We start from the raw sequence: 16,314 nt of genomic DNA, 5'->3' as shown, positions 1-16,314 counted from the left end.
CAAAGTGTCCCCAAAGGACACAGAGGATTAGTAAGTCCTTACACAGGGTTCACTGCTATTTAACATTCTTATTTGAAATATCTTTACATAAAACAAATATGTCTCTATGTTGGCCACATTCATAATTTCTGAGATTCTTTATTGTAACAAATGACAGAGCTCAACTTGAACAAGAAGTGAGGGGTTCTTCTCCTTTTCCATTTCTGTATCATGCTCCCCCATGTTTCTATCCTGCCTCATGACTCTTTGGAAATGAGAATACTTATATAATGAAAAAGAAAGGGAAAACATCATACAATTGCACATGGAGACAGCACCATCAGAGGAAAAGATACTTAAATGACAACTTATAGTAGTCATACTTTGCAGACAAATATCTTGACCTCACTCTCAACTCTAGCCTTTCCTTATAGGTACATGGAAGATAACACATAACCTGGTCTCTCAGAATCTCCTTGGGTTGGATTATATGCACAGGCTATAACAGTGTAGCTCTTGTCTTTGTCATAGAAAAGTTTCAGGATGAAAGCCTCAACTATAATTTAGTTACAGGAGTGATTCCTATACCATTGTTGCTTCAAGATTGGATTCTACCACATTTTGTTTCCAAATGAATGTAGTTTTTCTGCTGTTAACAGTGAAGCCTGAACAACCTCACAGAGCCACTCACTTGTTAATTTCTGTTCACTGTACCTGATGGCTCATCTCTGAATTGTTCTCAACCCAAGATGGAGCACAGACTACTACTTTCTTTTGTACTAGCTTTCCCTCTGGCCATGCTCTCCAGAATTTAGAACTTAACAGAGTAAATTTGTTAGTTCTGCAAACAGATTAGCAGAAGACATTCTCTTCTGTCTCTTGCTTTCATGGCAAGATGATACATTATGAAAAAAACCATGATTAATACAGGCATATAGCAATAGTTGTCACTAAAGATAATATGAGCCACATTTCTGTTTGTTTCAGTTTGTATTCCCTCTGCATAACATTTTCTTACTGGAACTGATTTGTTTTCCAGCTTTCTGTTTTGTCTCTGTCTGCTTCACTTTCACTGGAGCTTGAGGTTTACCAACAGTCCTGTGACCTTCAGAGTCAAGACCTGCTCCAGACACAACCTATGCCCGATTGTTTGTGCTAGAAGTCTCACTGACCTTTTTGATAGTAAATTGGCAGTTGTAAGCATTTAAATAGCCCAAAGTAATCCTTGTAAGAGTGATGCTGTCTGGGATCCAAGTTGTTCAAGTTAAATATTTAAGTTCTTTGATTTTTCTCATGTATTGAACCTACTCATCTCAACCAACTGTGGTCTTGAAAGAATCCTAGTCTTTCATGAGGATTCTTTATATTGTTTGTGCCTATAATCATCTTAGCCTCATTTCCTAAAGAAACTCAGTGAAGAGTGTTTACAGTTCCAGGTTGCAGTCTGTCATTACCTGAAAGTCAAGTTTGAAGTATCTGTCACATTATACCAAGAGTCAAGAGCTGAAAGGAATACATATATTCACTTTTCCCACTTTTCTATTCCATACTTCAGGGTCTGCTGCCTGGTCAGGGAATGGTGTGGGTCTGTCTATCTCTATTAATATGATAAAGATGATCTCCTATCAGAAAGCCAACCTGATCTAGAAAATGCCCCATTAACACTTTCTTCAAAGATAATTCTAGGTTAGATAATTCTAGGTTGTAACAAACTGACAAAACTAAGCATCATCATGCCAATAATGAAAATAAAGACATACTAAAGGCTGCTTCTTACGAGTTTTACTAGGGTAAGTTAAGAAACAAACAAACAAAGGACTAAAATCTAGGGGTTTTGACAATATAATATGATAGCTGCCTGAAATACACAGAACAATTTAAAACCACTGTGGAATGTGCTATGATAAAAGATACTGTGGGTGAGTTTTATTCCAGTTTCCACTGAGATTGCCAAGTCCTCTCAAGTTCTGCATAGTTCATTGATTCTCTAGCAAGTCATTTTCCTGCCCTAGAATGTGGTTTCTAATTGTTTCCATGTTTCGTAATATGCCAGTAAGCACAGGGATTGGTCTGGGCAACCACATGGAGGGAAGAAAATCTTTGGAAAAAGTGAAGCACTGTTACAGTAAAGCGAATGCAGCTGGCATTTTTACTCCAAGGGTGTCATTTGTGGGTGACTGAGTGCGTAGTTGGCAGCTTCTCCCAAAGAATTAGTCTCCAAGGTAGGATTAACCAAGGTGATTCCTGGCTCAGGAACTTCCTTTATTCACGGGATTATTGTCTGCTTTTTGCCTTTTTCCTTCATCTGTGTACTTTTGGCTGTCGGTCTTTTATTTTTATTTACCATCATGTGAGAGATAAGACAGAGGCTGTAGAAACCTGCTTAGGGACTGCTTGAGCAGCCTTTCTGAGTGTTAGAGCTGAAATATCTGTAAAGAGGTTTAGTGGCTATCTACCTTCACTTTGTCTCAGCAGCCAGCCTTGGTTCATTGCTGATAGTTGAAACTGTTGCTATTGATACTGTCTTTTAAGCCTTATAGTGGGAACTGACTGTGTTAGATAGAGCTGTTAAGGTGAGACTTAATGCCATTAATATTAGAGATACGAAGAGAAATTTTGACACCCAATAAATGAGTCATGATTTGGGTTGTCAACTAGTTTTTAAAATGTAGTCCTAGAAGTGAAGAATTCTACAATTTCAAAATATCTAAATCGTATTTCCCATTATCATGTATAGAATCAGTAGATAACACCCATTACTAGGTCAGATAAAATGTTTTCTGCAACATGACCTTGTTTGTTGCTTAGGTCAGAAAATAGGAAAATCCCTTTATAACTAAATTTTGGTGTGTACATTAATGAATGGCAATCAGGCACTGTCAAGGCATGGGAGACTCGGCTGATATTCAGTCCTCACTGAGTTAGTATTTCAAGGGAGTAGCATACCAAAGCTGGATATTTAGTCAGTGGACAACTTCTAACCTAGTGACCACCTACTTCTGTAGTCCCTGAGTGTCATTTTTGTAAACATTTTCAGGAACCAGGGTGAGAAGGGGACATGTTCATACTTAGGTTTGTGACTTTCAAACAGTTGTGAGCAAGAAGCAGTTAAAAAAAAAAGAATCTGGTTAAATTTTCTCTTCTTTTCTTGAAAAACAAACCTTGAGCTTGTTTTCTAAGCCTGAAGTTTTTCGGGGTTAAATCTGACAGGATAGCACGGAAGATTATAAATGGCCGTGTTATTGTTTTCATTGTTGTTATCGGTTTTGGAAAGCCTACCCATGGCCAGTGGCAGACTAATTCTTGGCTTCTCTGGTTGTCAAGGTTCAGTAAGTTTAATGGAGAGCAAATGCTTTCCAAATGCCAGGTCTGTGTCTTCTTCCAGATAGAACTGGAAGCGCCAAAGGCCTTGAACATTTAATTTCTCAAACCGTAGCCCAAACCCTGTCTATCTAAGGCAACAGAAACCGCTTTTTCCTTAAGCAGCGTCGGGAACAGCAGCACAAACATTGCCTCTGGAGAGTGTGTGATGTATGGGATTGTTCTGAAAGTGGTGGATCACTAATGTAAGTGGGACACTGGCAACAAAAGGTGTGATGCTTATGTTGGCAACTGAGCAGATAGATGTCTGAGGCATTATCTACCAAGTTCCATACTCTTGGTGTCTTCATGTCAGTGTCAGATAAAAGAGAAAGAATGTGACCAGTTCCTGGATACTGGTTTGCTTACCAAATTTCATACTTCCTTTCCCTAGTCTTCTTCCCTTTTTACAATGCCAGCCTACAAATTCTGGCCTAGAGTCAGTGGAAAGACCTACAATACATGTAAAAATCTACAAAGGCGAAGGGGATGTAATAGTTCCCAGTGACTGTACAAGCCTTTCTGTCACCACATTCATGTATAGTATTCTCAACTAGGTTAGGTTACTTAGTTTTTATGCATTATAAAGCAATCTCTTTCCTGTCAATATGATTCTAGCATGGGTAATGTTCAGTTAACCTGAAGTGTATTTACAGCTTTGTAGTAGCATCTCTGTTGGGTAGTTGACAGAATTTATTTTTGGATAGAAGTAATAAGTCAGTTAATGGAACAGCTTGATGACTGGGTACTTGAATGTACCTAGTTCAAAGGCTATGGCCAGACCAGAGACAGAGTTGGCTGTGGACCTACACTCCTGCTCCTTGGGAGAGATTAATGATGAGATCAATACTCAAAGATGCCAACAAAACCTATGGGAGAAAAGTTAATATCTAAGTGGTATTTGATATGAGAGTGCGATCTTTTGGTTATAACAAAGTGTCTGAACCTGAGCTATGGAGCCTATTTGTTTAAGGGTGTAAGTCATTGGCAAAGCTCATAGCAAGCCCTCTGTATCAATAGCTAGTACATACATCAAGAAGTAAAGAATGACTTTTAATACTTGACAGATGATTAAGAAAGTTTTAGAGTGGTTCATGAACTGGTAAGCCATTTTTGGACATATAATTTCCATTATCTAGGGAATTTTTTTTAGCTTTGTAAATACGAGAGGCTGTAACTGCATTAGTGTCTGATGATTTAATGTTACTCACTTCACATTTGTGATGGCCTCTTAACCCTCACTAAAGAGTACTCTGTTAAACAGGGAATTACACAAACTTTGAAACATTGGAAACTATATGGCCAAATTTTGATAGTTGAAAACAAAGAATAACACTTGATGAAAAATATCCAAATCATGGAGCAAAATATTAACCAAATATGGTATTAACATAGTACCAAAAGTGTTACTATAACTTATAGAATATTTTAATATTTTAATATAAGTTATAAAATATTATAAAATATTTTACAACTTATAAAAGTTAATGGCTCAATATGTAATTTTTCTCTACACTTAAAATATTCCCTGTTACTTATGTGAAACTTTTTTTTAATTCAGGTCCTCTTATTAAATGAGTATTTAAAATGGAGTACAAAACTGGTTTCATTTATGTTATATAGTGCTTCTCTGCTTGCTGTCTACTGCTGGTAGAATATTCTGACTTCAGTAGCCACCATGGCCACAATTGTTCAATGTAGATTGATAGTCACTTTTAGCAAGTTACAGTACCTTAAATATTACTGCATGGCTACTTTAACTTCTTCTTTGGCTCCTTAACTCTTGCCCTGTATTTGCTTCTCAAAGTACCCTGCAACAGATGGATTTTAGAGCAGGGATGCTAAAACTCTGGGGAGGAACTGTTTGGTTACAAGTGGACTTCAGATGGTGTGCCAAAATTAGTAAGTCTTTAGTAAATTGAAATGAGCACATTTCATTTTCAGAAAGTGATGGGCTATCTAAAAATAAGTCAATCTAAGCCACAACATTCCTGATTATAAAGTTGGCTACCTTTGTTGGGTACCACAGTGTGCCACTTCTAAGACAATCCACATTGAAGTGACCATGAGCTAGAATGAAAGACCCTCTATAAAACAGGGTACTTTAACCCATTATACGAACATCTACCACATATGCCTAATAACAGGCACTTATGATATTTGTTGTTGTTGTTTATTTTTTTGAAGTTTGAGGATGGTTTTATTAGAGTTTAAGGAAAAAACAAAAAACAAAACAAACAAACAAACAAAAACGCAGAAGTACCAGCTAGCTGTAAGTCTCAATTGCTGCTTAGTGGAGGGAGATGGAAAGAAAGCAGACCATTCTCTTTTTTTTTTTTGTCATTGCTTTATTTTTTCATTAATTTATTTAATCACTTTACAGCCTGATCTCAACCCCTCCCTCATTCCCCTTCCTCCCCCAGTCCAACCCTCAGACCCCTTCACCCACTCCATTCCTCCTTTTCCTCAGAGAAGGAGATTCCCCATGGGTAGCAACCCACTCTGGCACATAACAAGTCTGAACAGCTACAAAAACAGAGGGTAACATAGATTTCCCATTTAGAGCTGAGGATTTCTGTCTCTTCTATTTTCTGTAATTTGACCAGTTATGGGTCTCTGTGTTAATCACCATCTACTACAGGTAGAAGATTATCTAATGAGCGTTGAAAGATGCATTAATCTATACTGTCATTAGGAATAGGTTTAATACTATCTCCATTTAGCAGAATAGTAGTAGTGAATTCTGCCCTAAGGACTATGACCATTTTAGCCAACAGATTCTTGGCCCAATAGTGGCGCCGAGGATGGGTTTCTTCTTATGGAGCAAGAACTCCATCCAATAGGAAAGTGATTGATAGTTCCCATGATGCTAATGCCTCATTGCAGCACTGTCCATAATTCACTGTTACTATCATCACTGTAGGTCTCAGGGTTCACAGCTTGATAAGAATAATGATAGCTTGAATTTCCAATGTTCTATGACTTAAGTAGGTAGTATCTTCAGCAACAGAGTCTTACAAACAAGTCTGATGGATAATCAATAGCATTGGCAACAAAGGGTCTATGAGGCATTCCCTGGATACCAAATTCAAAACATGGGATTTTTTTTTCGTTAGCCTGTAGTAGCTAGTAGAAACAGTGTCACCCCATTAAAGGGCAACTCAATTTTCTCTTTCTGTCTCAGTGTGTCTGTCTGTCTGTCTGTCTCTCTCTCCCTGTGTATGTGTATGTTAGGTAGTTTTCCATGTGATTTTTTGAAAGGCCTTTAATATTATTCATCCTTCCGTATATTAGTTCCTCTACCAAGCCTTCTTATCCCAAGTTAACTCTTTCTACTCTATTACTCCTCTTTAACCCTTTATACCACTGCATTCTTTCTGCCTCCCCTCCCCCACACCTCAACATTAAATCACTCCCTTACTTTTCCCAACCCTGGGCCTCTTTACTTACACACTTTGCTGTATGGGTATTCCAAATGGGATACACATATTTGAAGATTCAAATCTGACAGCCATAGTGAGAGAAAAAATGTGGTGTTTGTCTTTCTAGTTCTGCGTTATCTCATTCAGAATAGTCCATCCTTTCACCTGTGAGTTTCCTTTGTTTTTTAAGATGAAAATTTTGTATTTTATTGGAAAAATTACCATTTCCTAGAGCCTGCAGTTATTTATTTTATGATGGTGCCAATTATGTGATTACTGTGAGTGACCTTTTTTGTTTTTTGTTTATTTGTTTGTTTTTGGTGTGCATTCATGTCTCACTATGTAGTCTTTTATGGCATGAAACTCACTCTATAGATTAGGCTGGCCTCAAACACTCAGAGACTTGCCTGCCTCTGCCTTATGAGTGCTGGTAATGAAGGCATGCATCACGACTAATACGACCTCACCCAGCAGGTAACTGCTTTCCTTGAAACGTGTTGAATTTTGAGATTTACATACAATGATAGCAGTGTTACTCGGTAGGGTGAAGCTTCCACTTGATTATCAGCTCAGTTCTTCCACGTTCAGTTATGGAATGACTTGCCATACCTATGAATTTTTTTTTAACAACTGAGTAATATTCTGTTGTATGAATATGCTACACATATTCTTTTTATTTCCTCAGTTGATGGACATCTAGGCTGTTTCCATTTTTCTGGATTTGGGGAGTACTATGGGAAATATGTTGGGAGTAAGATAGCTGAATCTTCTGATAGATCAGTTTCTAGCTTTTAAGGAACCTCCACACCGATTCCATATTGACACAATAGTTTGAATCTGGCCGGTGGTAAATAAGAGTTTTCCCTTTCCATAAATGCCAGATGTTGTATTCATTCTTTTTTGATCATATACATTCCTGGATAAGATGAAATCTCAAAGTAGTTGATATGAATTTTCCTAATGGCTAAGGATGTTGAACATTTTAAAAAAAAGTTTTTTCATCCATTTGCATTTTATCTTTTAAGAACTCTCTGATAAGATTCATGCCCTATTTTTAATTATTCATTAATTTTTGATTTTTTGAGTTCTTTGAACATTCTGAACACTAACCCTCTGTCAAATATGTAGCTGCTACAGATTTTTTTTCCAATTTTGTAGGCTGCCTCTGCCCTTGAATAATACTGGGTTTTACTATACATAATCTTTTTAGTTTTATTGGAGCTCATCTATTAATTTTTGGTCTTAATATCTGTTCTATTAGTGTCTTGTTCAGAAATCATTTCCAATTCTAATATATTCCAGTATATTCCCTACTATCTCCTCTGTCATATTCAGGGTATTAGGTCTTATGTTGAAGTCCTTCATCTATTTGTAGCTGAGATTTTTGCAGGTTAAATTTTTTTTAATTTATTACAATTTATTCACTTTGTATCCTAGCTGTAACCCTTCCCTCATCCCCTCACCATCCTGCCCTCCCCCCTCTTCTCCACCCATGCCCCTCCCCCAGTCCACTGAGAGGGGAGGTCCTCCTTCCCCTTCATCTGACCCTAGCCTATTAGGTCTCATGAGAACTGGCTGCATTGTCTTCCTCTGTGGCCTGGTAATGCTGCCCCCCACCTCAGGGGGAGGTGATCAAAGAGCCAGCCACTGAGTTCATGTCAGTGACAGTCCCTGTTCCCATTACTAGGGAACCCACTTGGAGACTGAGCTGCCATGGGCTACATCTGTGCAGGGGTTCAAGGTTATCACTATGAATTGTCCTTAGTTGAAGTATCAGTCTCAGAAAAGACCCTTGTGCCCAGATTTATTGGTTCTGTTGCTCTCCTTGTGGAGCTTCAGTCCACTCCAGGTATTTCTATCTCCCCCTTCTTTCATAAGATTCCCTGCACTCTGCCCAAAGTTTGGCTATGAATCTCAGCATCTGCTTTAATACCCTGCTGGGTAGTATCTTTCAGAGGCCCTCTGTGGTAGGCTTCTGTCTTGTTTGTTTTCACCCTCTTCGATATCTATCCCATTTGCCTTTCTGAATGAGGATTGAACATCTTACCCAGCTTCCTCCTTCTTGTTTAGTTTCTTTAGGTGTACAGATTTTAGTATGTTTATCCTCTATTATATGTCTAATATCCACTTATAAGTAAGTATATATCAAGTGAGTGTATCTTTCTGCTTCTGGGGTACCTCACTCAGGATGATATTTTCTAGTTCCCACAATTTGCCTGCAGATTTCATGATTTCCTTTTTTTTCTTCAATAGTTTTAATTTTTTTTATATTAATCACAGGTTATTTACTTTGTATCCCAGCATAGCTCCCTCCCTCATTCCCTCCCATTCCCTCCCATTCCCACCCTTCCTCCTTTATCTCCTCCTTTACAAGTCCACTAAAAGGGGAGGACCTCCTCACCTTCCATCTGATCCTAGCTTATCAGGTATCTTCAAGACTGGTTGCAATGTCCTCCTCTGTGGCCTAGCAAGGCTCCTTCTCCCTTGAGGGGGGAGGGGAGAGGTCAAAGAGCCAGCCATTGAGTTCATATCAGAAATAGTCCCTGTTCCCCTTACTAGGGAACCCACTTGCTGAATAGTATTCCATTGTATAAGTATTAAGATGAAGATCATGTTTCGCTCTTCTACCTGCAACTATTCAGTTTAATCAGCAACTTCCATTAAAATTTTGAATAGGAATAGAGAGAATGTACATCCTTGTCTTGTTTCTGATTTTAGTAGAAATACTTTGAGCTGTTTCCATTTAGGATTCTGGAGGCTATGGGCTTTCTGTATATTGCCTTTATTATATTGCACTATATCTCCTCTATCTCTATTTTCTCCAAAATTTTTATCATGAGCGAACATTTTCTTTTGGGAGGGTTAACTTAATTAGGGTTACTATTGCTGTAATGAAACACTATAATCAAAAGCTACTTAGGGATGAAAGGGTTTATTTTGCTGACACTTTCACATCACAGTCTATTACTGAGGTGAATTGGAACAGGAATCTGGAGACAGGAGCTGAATCACAGGCCATCAAATAATACTACTTACTGGCTTTATCATCCTGTTGGCTTTTGGCACCAGGGACAATCAGCCAATGGGTGGAAAACAATGGGCTGGACCCTCCCATTTCATTCACTAATTAAGAAAATGCCCTTTAGGCTTTTTGCAGCCCAATCCTATGGAGACATTTTCTCAGTTAAGATTCCCTACTCTCAGATATATCTAGACTATGTCAAATAGACCTAAAACCAGCATGACACTGGAATTATAAAAGGAATTTGGAAAGGTTATTTTTTTTATTGGTTTTTATGTTTGTTAGTTTTGTTGTTGTTGTTGTTGTTTTGGCTGTGAAATGGTTTGAGGAGGAGTGTTAAACTTTGAAGGTTTTTTTGTAATTCTGCATTGAATGCCTCTGGCCCTGGAATTGTTTGTTTTGTGTTTTGGTTAGGGAATTACTGCTTCTCTTTCATTGTATATATGAATTTTTTTTCCATCTAGATTTAATTTTGGTAGGTCCTATAAAATCTAGAGATTCATTAATATGGGGGGATAAAACCTAAATTTATAAACTCTAGAGTTAAATGACATTATGAATCAAATGACCCTAATAGATATCTACAGAAAACTCTACCCAAACCATAAAGTATACACATTCTTCTCAGCAGCTCAGGAACTTTTTCCAAAATATACTACATATTAAGACACAAAGCAATTCTCAACAAAAATTAAAATATTGAAATTATATCTGTCATTCTTTCTGATCACAAAGGAACAAAGTTGAATATCAACAGCTATAGTCAATACTGAAAACACACAAACATATGGAAACTAAAGAACATACTAATGCCAGGTATGGTGGCACACAGCTATAAATAATCCTAGTATTCCAGGAAGCAGAGGCGGGTGGATCTCTGTAAGTTCCAGGCCAGCCTGGTCTACAAAGTGAGTCCAGGACAGCAAAGGCTATATAGATAAATCCTGTCTTGAAAAACAAAAAAATAAAAAAAATACATACTATTGAATATCAACTGAATAATGGGTGAAGAAAGAAAAAAGAGAGAAAAATTTAAAAGTCCTAGAATTGAATGAATTTGAAAGCACAATATACTAAATTCTACAGATCACACTGAAGAAAGACCCAAGAGGAAAGTATTGTGTTCCTACATTAAAAAACTGAGATATCTCAAATTCAGAATATAATGATTAACCAGTTGGTGTGCTCTTCCCTGGCAAAGAGCATTTCTTCCACTCTCAGCCTTCCCTAACTGCCTCCAGATCCTTATGTAGGATTGCAGCCTCTGGGGTGTTCCCTGATCCACTTTAGCATTTCTATTGCTGTTGGCCTTCTTTAGTTCATGTTTATGTAGTCTTGTTGGTAAGACATTATGGATGTAACTTCGGGCATTACTAGGAGCCTTGGTCTCACAGATCACTTTCTGATCCTCTGGGTCATACCATCTTTTCACCACATCATCTGCAATGATTCTTGATCTTTAGGTTTGGGAGTTTTGTTTTAGATGTATCTATTGTGATGGGGTTTCCCAAGTCTGCATTTGGATTGGTTGTGGTTTTCCATAATGATCTCCATCTGTTGCAAAAAGAAGTTTTCTTTATAAGAGGTGAGAACTATACTTATTTATGAAATTTTCATGGTCAGTTTTGAAAACATACACGGAAGTAACATTACACTAATTGAGAAGCTATGTTTACATATTTAAGAGGCATGCATAAACGTGTGTGTGTGTGACAACAATTTATTTTAAAAATTAAGTGTGTGTGTGTGTGTGTGTGACAACAAATTATTTTAAAAAATAAGCCATGAATTAGAGAGAAAGGATAGAGGTATGGTATGGTTTGAAGGGAAGAATGGAAAGGAGGGGTTATGATGCAATTATAATATCAAAAAATAAAAGGAATATTAAATAAAAGTATGGTTCATCTAAAGTCCTTATACAAAAAATATTAAATTGCTCTGAAACACCTTCTCATAATCTTATACATCAGACTCAAATATTGAAATAGAAAATATTTGCATAGTATAGGGCTAAAAATGAAAGCCTTCAAGTCGTATTTATCACCAAACATAAGCTCTCAACCCTGTGGAACCAGATGAAATCTTTGAAGGCCACACTGAGAATGAGTCAAAAGGGAAGGCCTTTCTGTGTGTGAGAAAGGACCAGCATGGGAATGTATTGCTGTCATGGCCCATTTGAGCATGGGGAAGCCTTTGACCCCATGCTGACACCATATGTGTATATGTCCACAAAAAGTATTTTATCAAATTGGTGTCTTTTTCATGGTTTTAAAAAATGTCTTTGGCCTAATATTTGTAGGCTTTTTTGTATGAATTATTGTTCCTTATGTAGTACAGTTCCTTTCAACTGTAACTTTGGTAAATTTCTCAAGTATGGTATGGCTTTAACAAATGGTCAGAGGTCTTAAGTATTGTCCTTGAAGAAATAACTTTATGTTTTTTTTTTCTTTGAGTTACAGCCTATGATAAAAATGAAAACACTTGATTAGTCTGTAAAAGTGGAAAACATATTAAATATTTTAATACTGTTGTAATTCATTTTTTTCATCTGAATTGGAAGTCCTTTTGTTTTGTTTATTTACTCAAATAGGTGATTTTGTATGGTCTAATAGTTGAGAGAAAGGCAATGGAATCAAACCTTGTGAAGTCAGTTCCTGCACCCCAAATAGATAGATACAGAGAAAAGTGTCTTCCTTTTTTCTCTTGTCAATAAAGTTGTCTATTGGGTGTTGTACTCGTTTTTAAACTTTATTTTATTTGTGGAATTTAAGCCTCTACCTCTCTTCCACTAACCCTTTAACTCTAGATAAAAGAGGGAGGGTTAGTAGGGAGATGGGGCACAGACCCCTTTACTTATTCCGGCTGTTTAGGGTTGTTGGGTCCTTTTGGGGCTATACCAATCTCCATCGACAGCAAACACAGCAGTCTCCTCCAAGCTGCTGCCTTGAAATGTGTTTAGTTTTGTTGTTGTTGTTTTGTTTGTTTGTTGTTTTGTTTTTGTTTTATGTCTGTTTCCTCCAAGCTGCCACACCATCCTTTTCCATCTCTGGTCTCTCCAAACTGAGACCCCTTCTCTTTCTGGGCTCTTATATTAATATCTCTCAAAATCTGAGACCATGTCCCTCTCTGCTACAGGAGGCAGGCTATTATCAGCTGGCAAAGAGCACGCCCCACAGGAGGCAATTATCAGTTGTAGACAATAAAAAGCTAAACTAAAGTTTTAGCCCAATTAAAATCCTACACTTGGGCTTAAAACAAAAACATATTTGCATAACATAATTGAGTTTTAAAAGAAACCAAAACTTCCATTACAAGTGGGTGAAACTGTCACTCTTTAAAAGGTCTTATATCTATGTAGAAACAGCCTGAGTGCCAGAGGACACAGACTCAATGCAAACCAAACTGCAGTGTTATTCACAGGATGTTGCTAGTATTTCATTAAGCTGAAAAGTGAATAATTATCTAATAATTCTGTTCACTAGACCAAAAACTTTTAGCAACTGTGAGAACAATGCCTATTGCCTTTGTGCAGTTTCTGAACCATACTTTCTATTCTTCCCTTTTAAAAGAAAGGATGTGCTTCCTAATGTGTACCAATGCTCCTCCCTCACCTTCTAAATGTATTTTCTTTGGTTACAGTGAGAGAGCACTTCCACTTTTCTTATCTCTGTGGCAGAATGGGTAAATATTTTCTGACCTGTGACCTCATTAGAAAATATAATGCCTTCGTCAATTTTATTATGCCTTTTTCTGCACAGTGGACACATAGCAAATCTGAGGCTCACTGCAAAGTTGAAAGTATTTTTTGTCACATCCAAACTAATTGGGTTGAGTAGTTCTTACATGGACTGTTCCACTCCACATGGAAATAGTAGGCCATTTATCTTAAATGAATGAATTGTACTACTTAAACTACATTGCTATAATAACCCTCCAAAACCACACTTAAAGAGCAGACAGATTGTTCCCATAGATGCTACAGATTTCATTTGCTTTGCATGCAAATACCATTTATCTTGTATTTTAAATAACGGTTATTATGTTGTATATTATACTTTGATAGATTTTTCAAATTATTTCTACTTTTCTTTAAACAAGTATATTTGTAAATTGTGAGAGACCATTGTGTAATAGTGTGTGCCTGTAAAATCCTGATGGATGAACACTATCTAGCCATGTAGTTTAAATGTCTAAGTATAATCTTTCTGATGTGAATCATAGTGTCTATGCAATAACAAATGTGTTTTCCCCAAGTACTCTAAAAATTTCAAATATCTCTGTCCTTATTTTATTCAGCAACAATCTGCAACTTATTTTTCTCCCAGAAAATTGAATCTGTTACTGCTTAATATTCCTACCAGTTTTTAAATGTGGTTTATATTGGCATCAGAGCAGCAATTTACATATTTTGGGATAACAAGAATATATGCCAGAAAAAAAGATCAACATAAAATGAAATACAGAAAAGCTGTTTTCCTTCAACAGCAACTCAAAAGGAAGCTAAAAGAAGAGTTGATGAGCATCTGGCCTGAATCTGTCACTTCTTTCTTTAGGTGAAGTGTGACCAGTATTGGCCCAGCAGAGGCACAGAAACCCATGGGCTGGTCCAGGTGACACTCCTGGATACTGTGGAGCTGGCCACGTACTGTGTCCGGACCTTTGCACTTTATAAGGTTTGCTCTCTGTCTTTGTTCTCCTGCCCTGTTCCTCCTATTATTTTAGAAAACCAAATCCCATAAGCCGTCACTTAAGTCTAGGTCCCACTGGCAACAGGAAAGAATGAAATCATTATGGAAATGACTTATCAGGAATGAATGAATGATCATTCAGCCCCTTTTCTCCTGGACTAGTGTTTTGTCACTAACTATGAAACCTGTGCTCTGCAGAAAGGTTCTCCAAAATGGAAGAACTATTTTTTTTTTCTGTAAATAGACAAGAGCACTCCTGATGGCTGCAGTCAGACAGCAGTGCTTCTCACTTGTAAAGCTCACTTGTAAAGCTTACCTGCCAGAACAAGTACTGGGCACTTAGGAATAGCTCAGAGCTTGAGTCTCCAGGTAATGTGTCTTCAAAAGCTATACCCTAAGAGAAAAGAGTTGAGACAAGATGTTTAAGTATTATTCGTAATTACCAACTAAGGGGGCTAGAAATCAATATCTGATCCAGTGTTCCTGTGTCACAGAATGGTTCAAGTGAGAAGAGGGAAGTGAGACAGTTCCAGTTCACCGCCTGGCCTGATCACGGCGTTCCAGAGCACCCTACACCTTTTCTAGCTTTCTTACGAAGAGTCAAAACCTGTAACCCTCCTGATGCAGGGCCAATGGTTGTGCATTGCAGGTAAGGACCATTGATAACACCTGTTTTCTTTCCAGCCAAAAGGATTGGGTAGAAAACACAAGGACAAATTATTCTATGTTGAATGTTCTCTTTGCAGCTTGTTGATTCTGAGAGATCATAAACATCTTCATTTCAATAGCTCTTGCTAATGGAGGCCTGTACTGAGATCAGTAGGAAAACCTTGATGGAAAGGCATTGTGCTGCTGGACACAGTATGCCTACCACTGCTTTCACTTTGGTGCAAAAATAAATAAATAGATAAACATAAAGTTATGTGTGTATGTGGCCATAAAGAAAACAGAGAAGATTAAATGTTAACTTTATAACTAGTTGTTAAATTTTACCTTTCTAAGAAAAAATATTCTTTAAACATATTTTTATGAATTTTTAATGGGATCTTGAAGGCTGGATTAATATGATATTTTTCTGTATAGGGAAAATGGAGTAAAATGTAGTGGTGCAGCCATTCAAGCATTCATGGAAAATGTGTTAGTGTTAAGATAGATGCATTGTATCCATTATTAATATCACTTCACATACAAAACTTACACTATCATGATCTTTTAAATGCATTTTATTCTTTTAAATATATTTGATAAGAGACCAGCAAGTTGTAAGAAGTTTTATTATGTAGCTTAGAATGATGAGTTTCTCTTGAAATGTATAATTTATATCTTTGCCCAATTCTGACTGTCATCCTCTATATCATCACAGCGTCTGTATGCGTAAGTCTTGGTATAACTGGTACATTTGAATATTGAGCGTATCTCCTCCAGGTGCCCAAGATCCTCTTAAATGTCCCTAATAACAAAGTATTCAGTATGCCATGTTAGATTCTATACATTCTCTATCACTGGACATATTTTGTTCTGTGACACTACACGAATGTGTTCATGTAACTTCACAATAGCTCTTTATAATCTAAGTGATTCAAATGTCTCCTTGAACAAAGGAATCAAATTAAAGTGTGGAAGTTTAAAATATAAAGACAGTAAAAATACATTAAGGACCTACTTATATCATAAATTAATAGCATAATTTAGGCTACATACTATAGCGTAATATAATAGACCCTCAAAATGGGACCTTTGGTGAATACAGCAGAGTGAAACCAACAAAATTGATTGTCCACCCTTCAATGGTGAATGCTAAACAATTGCCTGGACAGTTCCGGATGAGATAGCATGCCTCCTG

General features: G+C 37.2%; 1 protein-coding gene across 39 annotated transcripts in view; it reads left to right on the top strand.

The window, feature by feature from the left end:
• Ptprd (protein tyrosine phosphatase receptor type D) overlaps positions 1–16,314 on the top strand; it is a 2,581,289-nt gene that overhangs the window by 2,513,476 nt on the left and 51,499 nt on the right. For all 39 annotated transcript variants that reach the window (XM_060365770.1, XM_060365741.1, XM_060365771.1 and 36 more), the window contains 2 exons: positions 14,337–14,456; positions 14,966–15,120. In XM_060365770.1, coding sequence (XP_060221753.1) covers positions 14,337–14,456; positions 14,966–15,120 — 275 coding nt within the window. The remainder of the gene's footprint in view (positions 1–14,336; positions 14,457–14,965; positions 15,121–16,314) is intronic.

The sequence above is a fragment of the Meriones unguiculatus genome, chromosome 12, assembly GCF_030254825.1.
Source record: "Meriones unguiculatus strain TT.TT164.6M chromosome 12, Bangor_MerUng_6.1, whole genome shotgun sequence".
In the NCBI taxonomy this organism is placed as follows: domain Eukaryota; kingdom Metazoa; phylum Chordata; class Mammalia; order Rodentia; family Muridae; genus Meriones; species Meriones unguiculatus.
The sequence above is the reverse complement of the archived record's forward strand: the minus strand, read 5'-3'. Positions and strand labels throughout refer to the sequence as shown.